The sequence below is a fragment of the Gymnodraco acuticeps genome, unplaced genomic scaffold, assembly GCF_902827175.1.
Source record: "Gymnodraco acuticeps unplaced genomic scaffold, fGymAcu1.1, whole genome shotgun sequence".
In the NCBI taxonomy this organism is placed as follows: Eukaryota; Metazoa; Chordata; class Actinopteri; order Perciformes; family Bathydraconidae; genus Gymnodraco; species Gymnodraco acuticeps.
In genome coordinates, this window is record NW_022989843.1 from 755,626 (window position 1) to 778,110 (window position 22,485).

The following is a 22,485-nucleotide window of genomic DNA, read 5'->3' on the forward strand; positions in this document are numbered from 1 at the left end:
TGCTCCCACGGTTGATTTCTTCACACCAAGCTGCTTACCTATTGCAGATTCAGTCTTCCCAGCCTGGTGCAGGTCTACAATTTTGTTTCTGGTGTCCTTTGACAGCTCTTTGGTCTTGGCCATAGTGGAGTTTGGAGTGTGACTGTTTGAGGTTGTGGACAGGTGTCTTTTATACTGATAACGAGTTCAAACAGGTGCCATTAATACAGTTAACAAGTGGAGGACAGAGGAGGCTCTTAAAGAAGAAGTTACAGGTCTGTGAGAGCCAGAAATCTTGTTTGTTTGTAGATGACCAAATACTTATTTTACCGAGGAATTTACAAATTCATTCATTAAAAATCCTACAATGTGATTTCCTGGATTCTTTCCCCCCATTCTGTCTCTCATAGTTGAAGTGTACCTAGGATGAAAATTACAGGCCTCTCTCATCTTTTTAAGTGGGAGAACTTGCACAATTGGTGGCTGACTAAATACTTTTTTGCCCCACTGTATATCAGTGGCGAGCCGTGACTTTTATAGGCCCTCTGACCCCCCCCCCCCCCCCCTTCCCTCGAAAAAAATAATATCAATATATCAAAACAGCGGCCCGGGGTGCAAAACGAATCAATGACAGCGACCCTTTACCACACAAAACAACACCATTTATATAAACATCTATCATGACAGGGCACCCACAGCCAAGTAACAATTACAAATGAATTAAGTCGGCACGGAAAATGACTTAGGCCTACCTTTGATGATCAAATCACTTAAACACAAAGTCCATCCTCCTGTCCTTTTGGATGAAGCACTTGCGGATCATTCAGCTGATCCTTTGCCACTCCAGTTTATCATTGTAACTCAATCTTTAAAATTACTCAGTTAATAATTTCGCAACGATGTCATCCCTATCACTGAAGTGAGCCATCATGAACGAACTTATGCTAATCATAAATCTAACGATCATAAATCTATCGATTAGATTTATGATTTGAAAATAATAAAAGTACGGTAGACATGTGGATATTATCAGGCTGAAAAAAACTTGCATTTATCTAACAGGTTCGTTTTCCACAGACCTTATTTCCAGCTATTTTCCAAAATCCTATGGAGAAATCCCATTGGTTTTCTGTCGAGGGAATCCGAGCGCAGCTTATTTCCGGGTTTTAGGACGCGTCACTGCATCCATAGATATATATAAACACTACATGGCTCATGGGAGATTTTCCAGCGTAGCTGACCGGCCGCCATCTTGCTACAGTCAACAGTTACTCTGATTCACGTTATGGTAGCTGTTGTAAGGTGAGTGATCTGCACAAAAATACTCTTAACTCGCTGAAATCTTGACTGATTTACAAACGGTTTGGTTTATTATAAACATTATTCACATGGCTATGATACAGGATGCTTGGACATTTTGAAATTGCAGCTTTTCTTTGTGTATGTGGTTGTATTTATTAGCTGGCTAATAACAAGAGGCTGTGAGTGAGACCTAGTATTACAAAGTTCACCCAGCAACTTTACACCAGTGGGAGAGGCAGAACTGCTCTTCCTTTTCAACATAACTTAAGTTACACATGATTTCTTCCAAGTGGTTTGGCTTGTTAAAAACATCTTGCATTATGATACAGGAATTTGCTGGCTTTGTGTTTACAGAAGTACCTGACTATGCCAGGACTTTTGTGCAGCCTACGGATGCTCCAATCGCCGCTGTCTGCAAACAAGAACCCGTGGGATCACCACATATGTTTATGTTTGCTCAGTCTAATAAACCCATAACATGGTTGTGAAAGAATAACAAAGCTGAGGCTGGACGATGATTGATTGTTGGTGTGCCATGTGTCACCGTGTGTCTTATTGGTTTTGTGTTATACTGTATTTTATTGTGTGCAGCTGGTCCTTATCTCCAAGACACATTTAAAACAAATAACCTTGAACCTTGAAGCCCCATCTTTCCCCACCTGCTCCTGCTTCCTACATCCCCTCCACACCACACCAAGTTGTTCTTCTTAATAATAATAATAATAATACATTTATGTTGGGGGGCCGCCTTTCATAACACCAAAGTACACCTTACAGGGGCATAGGGCCAATATAGGGAACAATTTAAACAGTGGATTTTGTGATATATCAGCCGGGGTGAGATGAGACAAACCACAAATGGACTACAGAAGGACACAAAAGGACACATGGTACAGTTTATATTATTCTTGGTCGTTTTTCAATAACATATTTCAAAGGTTCTGGATTTGTTTACAAATCTAGAAACTAAATACAAAACTAGTATAGTAATATGAAGATCTCATGTCAAAAATAATTGTGATAAATTAGACAGAACTGGCCTGTCTGTGAGCACATTTTATATTGGTTTGGTTCTTCTGATAAAGGTGTGAATATCTAAATAATATACAAACATATGCTATTGTCATTAGTTGTGTCCCTGTTCTTAAAGCTAAGGCATTGCTAAATTAACAACTCTTGGCTTACAGAGTGGTAACATGAGACCGATTTTTATATATAAAATATAAATGTATTTTAATTTTATAATTTATTTATAATTTATTTTAAATATTAACAATATAATAAAATAAATGGAAATATACACACTGGCAAATATTTAATATAAATACCTTGTGTGTGTGTGTATAGCTATTGCTTTATCTGATTAATGTTATTTTCATATGAAAGTCCATGATTATAAGTATGCAGTATCATAACTACATCTTTGATGTTTATAAAAAACCAAACCGTTTGAAAATTGGTTGAAAATTGAGCAAGCTATGGTTATTTAAATAGTAAACCATAATGTTATGAATGAGAGCACTGCCTGTAACAAGATGGCGGCCAAGTGGCAACGTCGGTCTCCATTGGCCAGCAGCGCGGGTGAGTCATCTAGTGTTTATATACAGGGCTGCACATAACTGGTGCGCAGGTGCGCATGCGCACTCCGCCAAAAAAAGAGCACCGTGTCATTTGAAAAAAGGCGCATTTGCGTACCAATATTGAGAGAGAGAGAGAGAGAGAGGAGAGAGAGAGAGAGAGAGAGAGAGAGAGAGAGAGAGAGAGAGAGAGAGAGAGAGGAGATGAGAGAGAGAGAGAGAGAAGGAGAAGAGAAGAGAGGAGAGAGAGAAGAGAGAAGAGAGAGAGAGAGAGAGAAGAGAGGAGAGAGAGAGAAGAGAGAAGGGAGAAGAGAGAAGAGAGGAGAGAGAAGAGAGAAAAGAGAAAAGAGAAGAGAGAGAGAAATATATTTGCGAGTTGCATATGAACCTATGATATGAACTCAGGGCCGGCCCGTAGCACTGGCGTAATATATGTCCGCCTAGGGCGCCAGATCTGTGGAGGCGCTGCGCTGGCAGCTCTGGGAGGGAAAAAAACATTTTTGACCGTTGGGGCTCATCCTAATTTTCGGCCTTGATGTAACAATATTTACAATTAAGTAAATGTAACACCCTTTTCACCCCGGTTACACGTTTCATTTGCCCTGTACGATGGGCCGCTGTAAGTGATGAAAATCGGGGATGTTGGCTTATCTGGCGCACGCAGCTCACAGCCAAAGTGCAAGTGAGCGTGGGAGAGAGGGTGGGTGCACCGGTACCGGCGCTGTTGTTATTAGAATCTGGTGCTAGCTGCTCTAACGGAAGAAGAAGATGTTTCTACAATAATGTGGAGGGAGAGTCCTCTCCAGTCAGACTGAGAGGCTGATACTACAGCTCAGTGAGGTAAGGACTCTGAGTGTTTAGATAGTTCACTTTAGTCTAAGTTCAAACGGTTTGGTCACAATTTATGTAAACACATATTTCCAAGGCACTCCTTTATAATTATTGGGATAAACAAGTTTGAAATCATTCCAATGTATACTATAAGACAGTAACCAAACATATCCTTTAAAACTGGAGAGATAAAAAAATATGCATAAATAAATAAATGTTAAGGTAAAATAAGATATGAATGAACAACATAAATAAAATAAGTTACATTAATTTGTTATTGGCTATAGGTTATTGGTTATGTTCACATACTTATTTGATTACATCCACTTGTCTAAGATGACAACAGAGACTTTCGACCCAAAACCAGCTGTTGACTTGTGGATGCAAGCATCTAATCGCAGACTCAACCAGAGAGAAAGAAGTAGGCCTACATCATCAGCTACCATGTCTGACAGAGAGGAAGACAGTGAGGAGAACAGTCAGGAGGGTAGTGATGACAGCTTGTAGGATTACTGGTCATGCTAATGTTGTCTTGTGTTCACCTCTGCATGTGTGTTCTGTGTTCACCTCTGCATGTGTGTTCAGTGCCGTGTGTCTGGCAAATAAAGTCAAGACCCCCTCAAAAGTTACGGTTTATTTCATTTTAAGGATGAGCACCAAGCAACATCTCCAGGTGCTCCTTTGAGAACCAGGGCAAACAAGTTATGTGCACCCCTGTTTATATATATCTATGACTGCACCACTTGCATAAACCTCACAGCGGGCGGAACTTGTCATAAAGTCCGCTGAAAATAAAGCCCACCCATTTAGAGGGAAGATATGATTGGTCAATTGTACTGTCATTTGACATTACTCTCTCGTTGAGTTACTATAGCTGGCCCTCTGTGAATGTAGAGAGGGACCAACAATCTCTCCCGTCTTCAGATAACTCGCAGAGACGGCATTTAACCCTTCACATTCCAACAGAAACTGAACAGGCAGATTCGAAGGATTTATTTCTTTGGAAATGTTATTTTAAATACAATTAAATCAAGTTATTTTGGTAAAACTAGTGAAAAATGTAACAACAAAATATAAAAAATTATATTTTAAAAAAAATGTTTTTTTGTAATGTTTTCAAATATTATTTTTTTGAATATTTTTTTGAGGTGTTCAGTAGTGTATGTGAGAGGATTTCAATGTGTGTGTGTGTGTGTGTGTGTGTGTGTGTGTGTGTGTGTGTGTGTGTGTGTGTGTGTGTGTGTGTGTGTGTGTGTGTGTGTGTGTGTGCGTGTGGTTCATTTTCAGTTGTGTGTGTGTTAGGTGTTCAGTAGTGAATGTGAAAGGATTTCAAGTGTGTGTGTGTGTGTGTGTGTGTGTGTGTGTGTGTGTGTGTGTGTGTGTGTGTGTGTGTGTGTGTGTGTGTGTGTGTGTGTGTGTGTGTGTGTGCGTGCAACACGTTCTCACATGAAATAGCAGTTAAAAAATAAAGATGTTTTCCCCTCTTTCCTAAATTCCCAGGGCCTTACATGTTCTTGCTTTTACATTGAAGCAGCAAAGTCACGAAAGTCTATGGTTGCGGTTCAATAGCTCATATTGCCTTACAGTGCCCAGAAACAACGTGTGTGTGTGTGTGTGTGTGTGTGTGTGTGTGTGTGTGTGTGTGTGTGTGTGTGTGTGTGTGTGTGTGTGTGTGTGTGTGTGTGTGTGTGTGTGTGTGTGTGTGTGTGTGTGTGTGTGTGTGTGTGTGTGTGTGTGTTGGATATTGCGGAAGGGAAATCCATTAGCTAAATGACTCAAGCTCTGTGGGAATCTCATTAGAAAGATTGAAGGGAGCGAGGGAGGGTCAAAAGGAAAAGATAGACAGAGAGAAAGGTACTTCATGCCTCCTTCCCCCCCATCTCCCCTCCAATCTGTGTGTGTTTTGAATGTGTTTGTGCGTACTAGTGTGTGTTATAGATGTCTATGAAGGGCCGTGTAGGCCTTAATTCAAACTCACCTCGCACACACACTACTGAACACATCTGGCCTTGCACAAACACTACTGAAATACTCTCACATTCACTACTGAACACCTCATACAGAAACAACTGAAGATTAAACCTCACACACATACTACTAAAAATGTACCTCACACACACGTAACTGAAAATTAACCACACACACACACACACACACACACACACACACACACACACACACACACACACACACACACACACACACACACACACACACACACACACACACACACACACACACACACACACACACACACACACACACACACACACACACACACACACACACACACACACACACACACACACACACACACACACACACACACACACACACACACACACACACACACACACACACACACACACACACACACACACACACACACACACACACACACACACACACACACACACACACACACACACACACACACACACACGTTCTCACTCCCATCCCGTCACATATTGACGGACGGTCAGGGCCCCTCCCCGTCGCTATATTACGTACAGGGTACCCCTTGACCGTCAGGCTTCTACGGGCAGGGCGTCCCATAGACCTTCATTGCGGACAGCGGACCCCTTGACCGTCAGGCTTCTACGGGCAGGGCGTCCCATAGACCTTCATAGACCAATGGCCGACCTTCGTGTTATTCTCGGTGGAAAAGGCCTATTTTAAGGTTCATTTGGCCATTAAAATGCATTTTGATGTCATTTTATGCGATTAATATGAGTTGTTATTTCTGATTATTTGTGCAGTAGATGTACATAATGTTTAGTTTGCTAGTTATGACGAAGATTACTTCATGAATGTGTACACATTCATGGTTGCTAAGGTGGTTGCTATGGACGCTGCAACAGCTCCCAGACCACGTGATCAACAACAATGGCCGACCTTCGTGTTATTCTCGGTGGAAAATGCCTATTTTAAGGTTCATTTGGCCATTAAAATGCGTTTTGATGTCATTTTATGCGAGTAATGAGTTTTTATTTCTGATTATTTGTGCAGTACATGTAGTTTAGTTTGCTAGTTATGACGAAGAATACTTCATGAATGTGTACACATTCATGGTTGCTAACGTTTTTTTGGTAGAAATGTGTTTTTTCACAGCAAAGTCACCCTCTGTACTTGGACTTATTGGGAGAATCTAAAGGCAAGAACATCCCAAATATTCATTTAGATCTTTATTTTAGACCTTTAGTGTTGCCGTCTGTGAGGAAAATAAATGGGGCTCAGAGCCTCGTATTTTTAAAATCTTTTTTTCCTTCTAATTCGTACGGTGGCCCTGAAGTGCAAGACACCACAGCATTTCACAAAACACCACAGCATTTCACAAAACGCCACAGCATTTCACAAAACGCCGCAGTATTTCACAAAACACAACAGCATTTCAAACAACGCCGCAGTATTTCACAAAACACCACAGCATTTCACAAAACACCACAGCATTTCACATTGGACGGAAAGGGTATTCCTTAGGGAGAACACTTCTTGTTTGTGATTGGACAGAGCCAGCCATAGAAGCACTGCTGTGATTGGTTGTTTTTGCTGCCAGTCAAGAAATGACGCTTCGTGATTGGCCCAACACATCAGCCGTTAGCTGTTAGCACACACTCAGAGCTCACAGCTCCTCATATCTGTTCAGAAACTGGACAAAAGTTCAACATATACAAAACACAGACTGTCTATGTCATGGCGAATACAGTTGCTGCTTTATTTATGTCTGGATGACGTTGTTGTGAGTGTGGACGGAGCAGCTACAGGTTAGTTTAGCCTGATCGATCCGATTCCGATAGGATTTACATGGAGATACGGCCTGCCCCCTCTCCAGCGTCTTGTTTGAATGACAGGAGTAAACACAGAATTAATGCTTTATTAATTCATGGTTTTTAAGGGGCTTATCTCCATGTAAATACTATGGTAGACCACCCAATATTTGCATCGCTCTAATCGCTCGAGTTTCACCGCGGCTGTCAGCTGTGTTTGCTCCTGTCATTCAAACAAGAGGCGCTGAGAGGGGGCGGGGCGTATCTCCATGTAAATACTATGGGAGATACCAACTACAACAAAATGAACATATTTGACCGTGATTTAATTGTAATACACGTTTCAAAGTGATGCCGAAGTAACTACATACTGATAACGGTTAGTAAAAAAGATGAATTAACGCTTTGACAAGTCTGCAGATAAGACGGCAGGCGAAAAGCTTTTAAAATGCGTGTTTTCTGAATGGAATCGGATCCATCAGGCTAAACTAACCTGTAGCTGCTCCATCCACACTCACAACAACGTCATACAGACATAAATAAAGCAGCGACTGTATTCGCCATGACACAGACAGTCTGTGGTTTGTACCAGGGTTTCCGCTAGGATTTTTTCTCGCCGGTCAAATGTCCGGGCAGAATTTATTTTACCGGACACATTTGAAAATTACCGGTCATATTTCAATAATAATAATAAGAGTTGTGTAGCAGTTTCCGTTAGCAGGTAATTACCGGACTATGAGCAGATATGCTTCAGTTTAAAACTCAGTTCACGGGGCTCATTTTTATATTGCTTCAGTTTATAATCGTAACAGATCGAAAAATTCAGATTCATTTTTCAATAAATTATTCCACAAACAACAAACAACATAATTATTACATTCAAACAAACTACTTGTAGTAGATAACGTACATTATTCAAAAGTTTACATTAACTTTGAATAATAACACGGGAGAAACGGATGCTCTCTTTTCCCCTCTGCCTCCCTCTCTCTCCTGACAGCCCGTCAGTTTCTCATGCAGCTCCTGCAGCTCGCTAAACAGAGGCGGGGCTTCAGGTGATCATGCAGAGCTGCGTGTCTCGGTCTGACTCAGCAGCTGATCTGATCTCTCTCGCGTGTCCGGTTATACTTCACTCGCGTTTATGTCCATATCGATCAGATCCAGCTCTCCTGATCGGCCTTTATAGAGAGCACCGATCAAACTATTAAGAGTGAATATCGGCCGATAATGACCGGCGGCCGATCTATCGGAGCCTCCCTAATTATTACCAGACATTTTGACCGGCAGGTTTTGAATTTACCGGTTTTTAATAAATGTTACCAGCTAAAAACCGGTAATTACCGGCTAAAGGAAACCCTGGTTTGTACATGTTTAACTTTTGTCCAGTTTCTGAACAGATATGAGTAGCTGTGAGCTCTGAGTGTGTGCTAACGGCTGATGTGTTGGGACATATTTCGCTGTCGGGTGTTGACCAATCACGAAGCGTCATTTCTTGACTGGCAGCAAAAACAACCAATCACAGCAGTGCTTCTCTGGCTGGCTCTGTCCAATCACAAACAAGAAGTGTTCTCCCTAAAGCAGGGGTCGGCAACAGGCGGACCGCGGTCCGGATCCGGACCCAGACGCCGACCTATACGGACCCGGAGCTATAATCAATACATTATTAGGGGATTTTTCGGCGCCTCCCGCTTTTTTAACGCTGATTTGGGTGACTTGGGTAATTCGTGGAGAACCGAAGAGATTTCGTTTTGGGGTGGGGGGGAGGGAGTCCGTCCGTCAGTCCGACTGACGGACAACTTCTCACTTCAAAAAAGAAGAAGAAATCTAGACTGCAAAAATAATTAAACAAGCAAGTACCTGTTTTTCCTGGCCAAGGACAGGTTCCTTGAACACAACACGAGCGTAACGTGTCTTCACGTGGTATATGTCTCGTCTGAAAGGAGTGCTGAGCACCGGAACGCCGCTCAAGCCCTTAAAATATTGCAATACCCATAGGGAGCCGTACACATGCCGCAGTGTTTGCGTGGCTGTGTCTTTAGTTGTAAGCACAGTGGCGATCTGTTGTTATTAGCATCTGGTTAGCTAGCTATGCTAACGAATTTAAAGAGCTTTTCTACAACCAGGTGGAAGAGAGCTCTCTTCTGAGAGGCTCAAATAACCTCAGCTCAGTGAGGTTAAGGTACACCTTGATATGATCATTATAGTTATTAATGAGACTAAATGAAAAACAGGTATAAAATACTATATGACAGTAACAAAAAAGTTGTTAAAAATAACAAGAATAGAGTTTAAAAGGGGAGTGATTTGTAAAATATCCAAAAAGAAAAATATGCTTCATATGTTTCATATGGGTGTTGAGAGATGTATCCATAGATCTCTTCATGTTGCTCTCAAAGTGCACCAGATTGATGCTTTTAACTTCAATATTTAAAATAATCTTCCCGGGGGAGCATGCCCCCGGACCCCCCTAGAGGAGGTTAGGTCCCCCCCCACTTAAATCATGTTCACATACTAAATACATTTGCACACATCTTGTGTCCATATCTTTCTGTTTTGGTGGTCATGCCACAACCGTGCACATGCATGCATACGTGAGTCATGGTGAGATATCTGGATTGGTTGCTTTTTCTTTGCACAGCATGAAAGAAAGGCGAAATGAATGGGCTGTGATTTTAGTTTTTTTAAGCAAAGGTTGAGTTCAATAATTTGTACGACCCTCGGAGGATGTTGTAAAAATTGAAAGGAAAAAGGTCCCCACCCCTGCTGTAAATAATAATAAAAACCCTTGATGTATAACTTAACATCTCTGTCTCCTATTGATCTCTGAGTATATTAAAGAATAGCAGTTAATTGAAGCATTATAGCACAGGCCTTTGTCAGATGGTATATTACGCAGTTTTTTTTCTGCTTCGAATAGTTCTCTCTTTTTTCACCATACCTGTGTTTGCATCACTGTAACCAATGAGCACCTGCATGTGTATGAGAATGGCCCTGACACAATTTCAGCCCAGATTTACAAACTCCTGGCAGGACAAGCTCGAGCTCAATTCTCACACTGAATTTTAAAAAAGTGAGAGAGGGACTGCAATATAAGAGGGAAAGAAAGAGGAACTTTAAAACTGTTCAATTGTTATGATGTGTAAAGACTGATGTTGTTCTATAATCGTCTGAAACTGTTAAGTCATGATGTGAAACGGTTAACAAAGAAAAAGGGACTCTCAAGCTGCTGCTGCACTTTATTTTATTTATCTAAAATTAAGCACTTTTAAGATGCACATATTTTCAAAAGCTATTTTATTTATTTTCTCTATTTTATTTGTAAATGCAGCCCGAGAGGATCATTACACATATCCACAGTATTTAAGTAATGTTAATTGACAATAAATATTGTTGTTTTTGAATTGTACTTTCTTTATTTGATTGGCAGTCAGTTGTTGTCGATTACATGCAGACATTGATAAAGCTACAGGTCACTTCAATATATATATCACACTAATTCATAAAGCAAGTTAGGCATTTTGATGTTCCGGACCTTTGCATGGGGAGATTTTCTCTAACTGGACCTCGTTGAATTTTAGTTGAAGACCCCTGCCCTAAAGGAATACCCTTTCCGTCCAATGTGAAATGCTGTGGTGTTTTCTGAAATGCTGTGGTGTTTTCTGAAATGCTGTAGTGTCTTGCACTTCAGGGCCACCGTAAATGTGTTATTCTTTTCAAAATAACACACTGTTATTTACTCACCAATAACACACAATTATCCTTGCTTTTATTTATTGGTTTAATTCCATAATCTCGGGCTTTTTTGGGCGTTCGTCAGGAACTGAATTTCAAAATAAAAATAACCGGAAACAGACGTAGGCATTTCGAGCGATTACCCAAGATCCTCAGCTACGCTGATTGGATGTTTTAGCCGCAATGCATGCTGGGATTTGGTGTTTATATTATATGAAATCCGGAAAACGAGGATACAAGCGGCCGAGATGGGTTTTCTCCGCAGGGTGGCTGGTGTCTCCCTTAGGGATAAGGTGAGAAGTTCGGTCATCAGGGAGGGACTCGGAGTTGAGCCGCTCCTCCTTCGCGTCGAAAGGAGCCAGTTGAGGTGGTTCGGGCACCTAGTTAGGATGCCACCTGGGCGCCTCCCTAGGGAGGTGTTCCAGGCACGTCCAGCTGGGAAGAGACCAAGGGGTAGACCTAGGACCAGGTGGAGGGATTATATCTCTTCGCTGGCCTGGGAGCGCCTTGGGATCCCCCAGTCAGAGCTGGTTGATGTCGCCAGGGAAAAGAGTGTTTTATATTATAAGGAAATCCGGAAAACATTTTAAAAGAATAAAATAATACTTAATTCCGAGTGCTCTTAGCTTTTCTCTTGAAAGTCATCACATAACGGCATTGTAATACACGGTTCGGCTGCATTAAATATTACAGATCTGCCGTAGTTCTTTATTTATAGAGCCCTGATGAGAAGACCTTTGGAAAAACTGAAGAAATGCCGCCGAAACTGAATACTTGACGTGGAACATAAATATATCAACAATTAAACAACATCTTCAATTTCTCTTCACACAATACGTCTCCTTGCAGTATCAACACTAATTCGGCTGACTTTTACATTTGATATAATTCATAGATAGGTTATATTTACACCATAACGGTGCACAGCTGATATAAAAGGACTTGTAGTTTTTAAAGATATTACTGATTTGAATTAGATTGAATTTTGAATGTAAGAATGTAAATACTGAGTCTGAAATAGTATAGCAATATGCTGTAAAATTATGTGAAAGCATGAATAAAACTACGCATCTTCAGATGTTGTACATACAAGTGTCCTACACTAATAATACAAAGTTATTATGGCTGTGTGTACCTTGTGTGCACCGCCTAGTGCAGGGATGGCCAACCAATCAGAGGTAAAGAGCCAATAATTGTCCTGTGTTACTGCAAAGAGCCACATCATACAGTACACACAGGCACACATGCTGGGTGTATGTCCCCCGACCTCTCTCTCCTTCTCTCTTTTGCTCTCAGCCTTTCTGTGTGCTCCCTCACTCTCTTCCTCTATGTGCCCCTCTCTATCTCTCACACATACAAAATGAAAATCTAAAAATGAACAATAATTGACACACACACACACTCACATACAGAAACACATACCTCCGCTCAGCCAGATTTCCTATAAATGTCACAGTCCATGATATTGACAGAAATTGACTTAAACCTCTCCTACCAGTATTAAGACCAGAGGCCAGTTATAGTCAACCATTAATATTGTGTCTCACACACAAACTCTCAGTTAAAAACATTTGAAAAAAAGTAGTTATCTTACTATGCATGTTGCTTCTTGAAATGTGCAGAGGATGTGGAAGGGGCTCAAATGCATGAAAGGGCACATTTGCGATCTTTGCGACTTTTTTCTCCCTGTCTGTATCTCACACACAGATTCATGACAGTTATTTAAAAATAAATGAAAATAAAGAAAGTGTATTTTTGTTAACTCTCCTCACATGACATCTCAACTTTTACCTAACCCTCTGACTGACAGAAGCTCTGCTGACAGAGATGCACTTTCTCTCTTGTTTATTTCTTTACCGCGAATCACCAAATTCGGGAGCCCTTCTGTGCCAGTAGCCAGCTTTCCGGGAGCAGGCCTTCTCACATACACAACTGCAAATTGTTACCGTTTTGATTTGACAACATTATATTGAGTTATTACGGTTTTATCTGAGTTATATTTCTACCAATCGGAAGCAGATCTCTCCCTTCACTGTCACATCGCGAGTGCAGTAAAGCCCGCCTCAGTACTGCAGGATCTGCATTTTGAGTGGCTAAAGCACTTCTTTGTTGAAAACTCTGTGTAACGATTGGGCTGGAACTTGTGTGTTGTTAACCCTTTGTGAACTGGGATACATATGAGCAAAAAAAACAAAACACAATTAAAATTCGATATGAACTGAGGAGCCGCATGAGACTGGGCAAAGAGCCGCATGCGGCTCGAGAGCCGCAGGGTTGGCCACCCCTGGCCTAGTGGTTAAAGCACGTTATTGAATTATTGTTTTTATGTGTTATATTTGATTCAAAAAATATTAAGAGTACATACTTTCATAGAGGGAAAGTAGAAGGTCTGTGATAGAAATATAGAATATAAAAAAGCAAGAAGATACTATAAGTGATCTCTACAATAAAACAATTTAGTGCAGGATGTACAAAGATATTAATAGGAGGAGGTGCAAAACAGAAAAACGAATTAACCTTTATTTAAACATTAAATAACAGATTAAGGTCTTCTTTTAAATAAGAAAAAAACTTTGGGGGTATCTATCTACAGATAAATATTAAGCCTGACAAAGTACTTAACGTCTAATATATTGCTTTCCTGCAATGTTAACTATGTTGAAGCACTTATTTTAACTGATATTATACATATGAATTATAATCTTATGTATGTAGATAGAATAAGAAATGTGCAGAATATGACAGTTTAATGGTGGAGGTACACACATATTGATAGATATCTTGTAATGCACTGTTGAGGAACCTGTGACCCAAGTTTTTCATTCATTGCATAACTACACTGTAGTTGTGTATATGATATGTCAATACACCTTTGAAAATCTTGAAATCTTGAAAGGGATGTGCAAAATAGCCATAATATACAGTCTTTAATTAACTATTAGTAGAGAATAACGAGTAATGAATATACTTTATTACTCGTTTCCATTCATGTCAATTGCAGATACATGTTTAGTCTTCTCAAGCACCAACTATCAAATATCTCTCCTGATTGTTGGCACTTGACAATCACCTTACCTGAATTTTACTCAGGTGTAACTAAAGTCTGATTTAAGGGTTGTTTATATTTCACATCATTAATCAGAATCTGCAAAGTAACTCAAATAAGTGTAGTGGAGTAAAAATACCAGGTTAACCTCTGAATTGTAGTGGAGTATAATTACAAAGTAACAATGAGCTGTCATGTGGGTATTAATGCTGCGCATTATGGACACAAGCGATTTTCACCCATTTATTAATTATATGTTTTACATTTGATAACACCAATGTGTTTAATACTGGCAACTTCTAATTGTGGGAAAAACGAAAACGTTCATTAGAGACGTCCCATAGAACATTTTGCGAAACACAATAGTGTAGTGTGTAGTTCTGGGGGGGCGTTCGATTCCAGTTTTAGATAGTCTGCCGTGGTTTCGTTCCATTTCAAACAGCTGTTTGACGCTCTGCGTAACCTTGGCGCACTGCCACTCCAACATCCAATCCCAGACCTTGAAGATTAATCACGGGGACTGTAGTCCTAAACGATAGCTGGGGATTATGGGTAGTGTAGTGTCTTCGGTCATCCTAAACTCAAAAATGTTGACAATCGCAATGATGCTCGAAATGTCCCTTATAGGCCTACGTCTGTTTCCGGTTATTTTTATTTTGAAATTCAGTTCCTGACGGACGCCAAAAAAGCCCGAGATTATGGAATTAAACCAATAAATAAAAGCAAGGATAATTGTGTGTTATTGGTGAGTAAATAACAGTGTGCTATTTTGAAAAGAATAACAAATTAGAAGGAAAAAAAGATTTTAAAAATACGAGGCTCTGAGCCCCATTTATTTTCCTCACAGACGGCAACACTAAAGGTCTAAAATAAAGATCTAAATGAATATTTGGGATGTTCTTGCCTTTAGATTCTCCCAATAAGTCCAAGTACAGAGGGTGACTTTGCTGTGAAAAAACACATTTCCACCAAAAAAAACGTTAGCAACCATGAATGTGTACACATTCATGAAGTAATCTTCGTCATAACTAGCAAACTAAACTACATGTACAGCACAAATAATCAGAAATAAAAACTCATTACTCGCATAAAATGACATCAAAACGCATTTTAATGGCCAAATGAACCTTAAAATAGGCATTTTCCACCGAGAATAACACGAAGGTCGGCCATTGTTGTTGATCACGTGGTCTGGGAGCTGTTGCAGCGTCCATAGCAACCACCTTAGCAACCATGAATGTGTACACATTCATGAAGTAATCTTCGTCATAACTAGCAAACTAAACATCATGTACATCTACTGCACAAATAATCAGAAATAACAACTCATATTAATCGCATAAAATGACATCAAAACGCATTTTAATGGCCAAATGAACCTTAAAATAGGCCTTTTCCACCGAGAATAACACGAAGGTCGGCCATTGTTGTTGATCACGTGGTCTATGAAGGTCTATGGGACGCCCTGCCCGTAGAAGCCTGACGGTCAAGGGGTCCGCTGTCCGCAATGAAGGTCTATGGGACGCCCTGCCCGTAGAAGCCTGACGGTCAAGGGGTACCCTGTACGTAATATAGCGACGGGGAGGGGCCCTGACCATCCGTCAATATGTGACGGGATGGGAGTGAGAACGTGTTGGTGTGTGTGTGTGTGTGTGTGTGTGTGTGTGTGTGTGTGTGTGTGTGTGTGTGTGTGTGTGTGTGTGTGTGTGTGTGTGTGTGTGTGTGTGTGTGTGTGTGTCTATAACACACACTAGTACGCACAAACACATTCAAAACACACACAGATTGGAGGGGAGATGGGGGGGAAGGAGGCATGAAGTACCTTTCTCTCTGTCTATCTTTTCCTTTTGACCCTCCCTCGCTCCCTTCAATCTTTCTAATGAGATTCCCACAGAGCTTGAGTCATTTAGCTAATGGATTTCCCTTCCGCAATATCCAACACACACACACACACACACACACACACACACACACACACACGTTGTTTCTGGGCACTGTAAGGCAATATGAGCTATTGAACCGCAACCATATACTTTCGTGACTTTGCTGCTTCAATGTAAAAGCAAGAACATGTAAGGCCCTGGGAATTTAGGAAAGAGAGGAAAACATCTTTATTTTTTAACTGCTATTTCATGTTTTGATACGACTCACGCTATTGGAGGGTATGTTCACTTTTGCATCACTATCCTCTTTCTCATTGAAAATTAAGGATATTTTCCAAACAAAGATTGTGTCTTAAGTTTGCATAATACGATTTGTAGGCTTTGACATTTCTGCATGACCACAATACTTAATTCAGAATGCTATTTTGACACATATTTTACAAATATGGAGCCTCCAGGGATTTGGATATTGCACTAGTCCATACATAGTGATGTCTATAACATTTCTATTAATTGTTCAGCCCTAAATTTGGGCTTCAACTACCCCTTTTATGAAAATAAATTAATAATCACATAGTCATCCCAGGTGTAGTAGTTGACATTTCCCATTTCCTTTAACTCTTACATTTTCTCCAGCCCAGCATTTTTACCCGTAAGATAACCTCTGAACTATTGAGCCTGTTCGGTCATCTTCATCCACACAAACTGTTTGTAACAAAGGCTTGATATAGGACAGGGTCAATTCAACTTGAGCAAAAACAAAAGTTGCTTCAAAGATAGAAAGGTTCAGACATCTTAGATGCTACTATTTGACAACCTCAGTGATACTGAAGGCCCCAGATACTGACACAGCACAAACAGCTCGATACACAGCGAGTTGTCTTGGCTGGAAATGCGTCACAGGACAAAAAATGAAAACGAGACAGTGATCGATAGGACTCGGTGAAGTTAGACATTCATACTGGCTTCATACAGACAATGTACAAATGAATAGCTGAAGACTACTTTAATGCGTTTAATACTTTCTTGTGACAAACTGCTAACCTTTTTAAATGTTAAGCGTGTGGGAGACATTGTTGTTACAATATAATAATTTGGTTCTTGTAAATGACTACTATCAAAATAAATATTGTTGGCAGTACTACAAGTGGAATAGATGGTAAATGGAGTGTACTTATATAGCGCTTTATCAGGTCTTTTCAACCCCTCAAAGCGCTTACTACAAGTAATTCACCCTTTCACACCTCATTCAAGCAGTACCACTTGCTCTAGGGAAGCTAACATTCACACTTTTGGCCATGCCATCAGGAGCAACTCAGGGTTAAGTATATTTCCCAAGGATCGACATGTTAACTGCAAGGGCTGGGATCAAACCCACAACCTTCTTGTTGAAAGAAGAACACACTCCCTCGCAGCCACATTCACTCTTAGATAGGTGCAGTATACATTCATAAAAAGTTAGATCTAAACTTGAATTGAGCTTATTTACCAAACTAGCTAGCTGTTGATGCTTCTGACAGGCATTATTTTGACCACAGTATGTTGGCCATCTTTTAGTAACTTAACTCTAGATCGCTGGGCAGTTCGAACAGCTCATTATGCATTTCCACACCCGGCGATATGGCAAAATACTACGAAAGTGAAAGAGATAAGCTCTTCAAAACTTACACATTTCAATAACTTGCATAAGCTCCAGTTGCTGCGTAGTGCTGCTCCATGGCAGTTTATACTGTTTAGTTTGCAGGTATGTGTAGCTTAGGATGAATGTACTGTACATTGGGGTGTTGCAGACAAACATGCATCCTCAGCCATTCCTCCTTGTACAAATATAGACTTTGAAAAAATAAATGGAGACTTTGAGAAAGAGCAGCGGCATGTGCCAAGACACACAGATTCAAACCCGAAAGAGCCAAAGTTTAGGTCGTGTTGCAACACGTTTCAAATAAAGAGGCAAAAAGGAAGGAGAAGATTAAAAAAAGATTTGATACAAAGGAGAACAAAGGAGAGCCCTTAACCTCTCTTTCTGCTAATTCTGTTGGTTATTAACTATCACTTGGCTAATAGAAAAAGTGATGTAGAAATGGCTGATGCTATTCCTCCATACTCTCTCGTTTCCCTCCGTTACGTCAGAGAGCAATTTAGAATAACTTTAAGAAGGGCGTAAAAACCTTTCTCTTTAAAAAAGCCTTTTATTAAACTTGTGTTTTTAAGTAAGCATTGTATGCCCATTGTAGCACTTTGGGATTGCTTTTAGCAAAGAAAGGTGCTTTACAAATCAAATGTATTATTATCGTTATTATTTATTCATCTGAGACTCACCTACGACCCGGTCTCCAGTCTGGATCCCCATCTTCCTCATGGCTGCAGCAAACAACGCCACATCGCGCCTCATCTCACCATACGTCACCTTCACAATCTCATCATTTGCCTCCGCTGGTAGAAACAAGGAGTAAGTGAGACAAATGCACAGGAACAGATACAAACATATACATTTCTAAAAATGATTGTGGAAGCGGAGGAGACTTTTATATATATATATATATTCTGATTGGTTTAGATGTATTAGGATCTGTGTAACATTTGATTTAAATTCTAATAATACAGTTAAAACTCAAATCCAAAACACTGACAAATAAAAACAGGTAGACCGAGATGGAGACAGTAATAGAGATTGATAGTGTGCCAGGACAGAGACAGGCGCAGTCCTCCTTGTCTCTCTAAGTAATAGTTTCCTGACATTCACCGAGGCTCCACAGCATTGATACAAATGAGCCATCCCATAATTACATTACGGCTCCTGCAGAAGGTTGTGTGCATGTGTATATACACACAGATAGGGCAATAAAGAAGAGCCTGTCCATTATAATCTGTGACAGCCCTGAGAGATAGAGGGAGCAGTGGTTCATATATTGACAAAGTGACATATGCAGCCTTGTGCCATTTAGATTCTGTGCTCAAATGCTCAATTCTGTTATATGTTCTTGACTTCTTTCTGTTGATTTTATTTGCAAATACTAATTGTAAAGATGACAAAGTAGAAACGTCATCTCTCCCTGTATGATTTGAATGTGTGAATGTGTTTTTTGCAGGAAAATAACAAAAAATGAGCGCTGTGTTGTGTGAAATGTTTTTTTGATGCATGGAATTAACACTGATCAATAAAGTCAGCATGCAGCACTGTATAAGATTCATTTGAATCTGCATCAATTTCTTTCAATACTTACTTGCAGCATAGAGAGCTACTTTGTCCTGGTCTGCATGTTTGAGCAAGTTCTCAGCGTAGTTGAGCCGAGCTCCTTTAAACCACTCTGGCACATCTGAGACCCGTTTGGATACATCCACCACCTTGTACACACACATAAACAAACACACACACACACAGGAGAGAATCAGCACTGTAGTCAATCAAGGCCATGTATGTTAAGCGTTGGTGACCTTGCTATCACAGAATTTGAGTAAACAAATGGGATTGTGAGATAAAAGCACTCAAATCATAAACTAACTACTCTACACAAGTATCAAGTCATTGCAACAGCTGATCTTTTTACTGGACAAAATCAGTAAGCGATATGACAATTCATCATGGAATTGAATAGCCCAGCCCACTGTGCATTCATGTTAAAAACAAGCAGATCACTTATCTGCTGGGACAGCAAACCTAACAAAGGGTTAAGTGGCTGACAAAATGAATGCTTGAAAAAAAAGAATATGTGACGTGGAATTATCCATGTGTGCAAATGAGGTGTCAACCTTTATTACATAACACGCCCACCAGAGTGGCTTTATCCTGTTTCTAAACAGCATAAGGAGGCTAGACAGTAAATGAAATAATTTAAAGATAATATTTGATAAAGATAAGGTCATTTAAAAATAGTCAGTGAAACCTACTTTACCAAACAGACTTTTCATGTAGCCTTGATAAGGTAGGTGCAATGCTAATGGGAACAAATGCCATTATATTTCTATATATTTATTTTTCTAGCAGCCCTTGATTCAAAAATATATATTTTTTGAAAACTACTGGAAATTATGATAATTTATTTTAATTGTATTTTTAGATTTGAGTTCTTCATGTAATACTGAAAGTGGCTGTTGGATGTATGGCTGAGACCCCTCTCTCATCCAATGCTCCAGCAGAGGTTGGACTCACCTCTTCATAAGGTTTGGAGCTCACTACCCCACAGAAGCGCCACACTTCTGACCAGAAATCTGGGTAGCTGTCCACAGACCACTGGTACAGGTCATTGTAGTTGGCTAATGGACAGAAAAACAGCAATTACTACAGATTCATAACACAAATATATTAATACACAGGTATGACCATCCTCTCAAACGTGAAGTTTGTACAGTTTTCAAATCAGATATAAGAACAAGTTAGTACAAGGCCAAAAAGGCAGAGTACCAGATTGTAATTCACTGATTTAAAGGAAAAGTAGTTCCCTCTATCAGCTTCTATCGGCTTTGATTACTAACCCAAATACAAACTCTACTAATAGCCTTGATGCTGAATGCCTTCAGTACCCAGCAGAGGCCGGCCTCTTCTGTATTCCTTCAAAATGTCCACCTATTTGACATGTACACGTTTCAAAGATGCAAATTAATTATGCCAATCTCTTTCATCAGGAACTGAGAGTGAGCGGCTGTGTGTATTGTAACAGCTCTTTCATGAATAAGGGAGGGCTGACTCACATGCTATACATATTAATAATAGCATTAGTGTTTACGCCTGCAGTTTACTATCTCTTGTTTCTGTTTCTTAAAGCTGTTTTACAAAATGTAGAGAGGTTTTTATCAAGCAGGTTTTTATCCTGGGTTTAAAATATACAAAAACACAAGTGACAGCTTTGTTTTAGCGCAGGCCAAGATGGTGGAAGAAAGTGTTGACTTTGAACCTGTCACTGTCAGTATTAACATGATGAAGTTCAGATTGATGGTTGATTTTTATTTTTTTATAAAAGTACTGGAGATCTGGACACATTCCAGCAGGTCTGGGGTTTCGAGGAAGTGCTCTGCTCTTCAGAGAACAACACTAATAATGGGGAAAGGTTCTTACGTAACTCATTTGGGGGAAGTGCTTTTTTATGTGACGTATTGTGTTTTTGTACACTGTGCAAAGACAGAGTGGCAAATAAGGTTTACTTCAAAAAAAGTATCTAAATATGTCTCTCCCTCTCTTTTCAGTACCCAGCAGAGCAGGTTATTTATAATTCCTTCAGAATTCCACCTAAATTAACACGCTTCAAAGTAGCAAATTAAAAATGCTGATCTCTTTCATCAGGAACTTGGAGTGAGCTGCTGTGCGTATTTTAACAGCTGGTTTGATCAAAAAGGGAATGCTGAGTCACATAATTATTAATAATACCATTACACCTGCAGAGTGTGTATACCGGTGCAATATCTCTACAACTGAGCACCCCCTTTACATGGTTGCAAACCAAAGCTAGCTTGAAAAAGCACTGTAAATCCGCTTTAGACAGTGGCAATTTAGAGGTATTGTAAGCCAATTGTAGGTAAGGTTATTAGATAGCAGGAGGAGGACACTGTTTCTAATTTTATATTTGACTCAGATATCCAGCTTCAGACGCTCAATACGAGCCGACATGTATAACACACTGTGTCTCTCTGTCTGTCTGGGTCGTTGTCTGCCTCCTCCCCTCCTCTCTACTCACCCAGATTAAGCCCGTAGTCCTTGTTGACCTGTATCCTAAATGTGTCCATCTGTGTGTTCTTCTTGGATTCCGGGTACCACAGCACCTTGCTCTCCATGTCCATAATCTTCTCGCTCTTCCCTTCCGTGTCTTGAGACATCTTTTACTTTGTCACGTCCCTTTGTCAGATGAGAACCACTGGTAGGTGCGAGCTCCTTGCTGAAGCTAAACTGTCCCTGAGGAGAGCGCTTGTGTTAAATAAGATCACCGGCTAGCTGCTTAGTTTGAAATGCTGGGGAATTACCGTGCGCGACAGCTAGCAGGGCTCTCTGTCAAAGGCAAGCGTGAGGCGGCCGAGGAAACCCAACAGACCACGCCCCTGCGTCATGACGTAGGAGAACGAGCTGCGTTCAAGAAAGCAGTGTTCAAAACGTTCATTATGTACATATGGAAAAAACAAATGTCTGTACAACAGTGTTCTGAAAAGCTCATATTCTGAAACAGGGGAAAAAATAGTGTTTAATGGAGCTTTAAGAGGGTTCCGAGCACATTAATGTAAGTATGTTCCAGAAAGATATATATCCACCTTTACTATTGACCATTTTTAAATAAAAAAATGCTAAACTGAAAAGATGAGTTTGGTCAATTAAAAGCTTGCGAAAACCAATTCATTATCATAATTTCCTTATATATTATATATATTTTGTATTTATATTTCCA

General features: G+C 40.1%; 1 protein-coding gene across 1 annotated transcript in view; it reads right to left on the minus strand.

Annotated features, from left to right (window-relative positions):
• Positions 1-22,110, minus strand: part of aacs (acetoacetyl-CoA synthetase) — a 54,905-nt gene extending 32,795 nt beyond the window's left edge. Inside the window, exons 1-4 of the mRNA XM_034238185.1 lie at positions 21,787-22,110; positions 20,268-20,371; positions 19,342-19,462; positions 18,437-18,550 (exon numbers count right to left, since the gene is read on the minus strand). Coding sequence (XP_034094076.1) covers positions 18,437-18,550; positions 19,342-19,462; positions 20,268-20,371; positions 21,787-21,925 — 478 coding nt within the window. The 5' untranslated portion in view covers positions 21,926-22,110. The remainder of the gene's footprint in view (positions 1-18,436; positions 18,551-19,341; positions 19,463-20,267; positions 20,372-21,786) is intronic.
• Between the last annotated feature and the right edge of the window lie 375 nt (positions 22,111-22,485).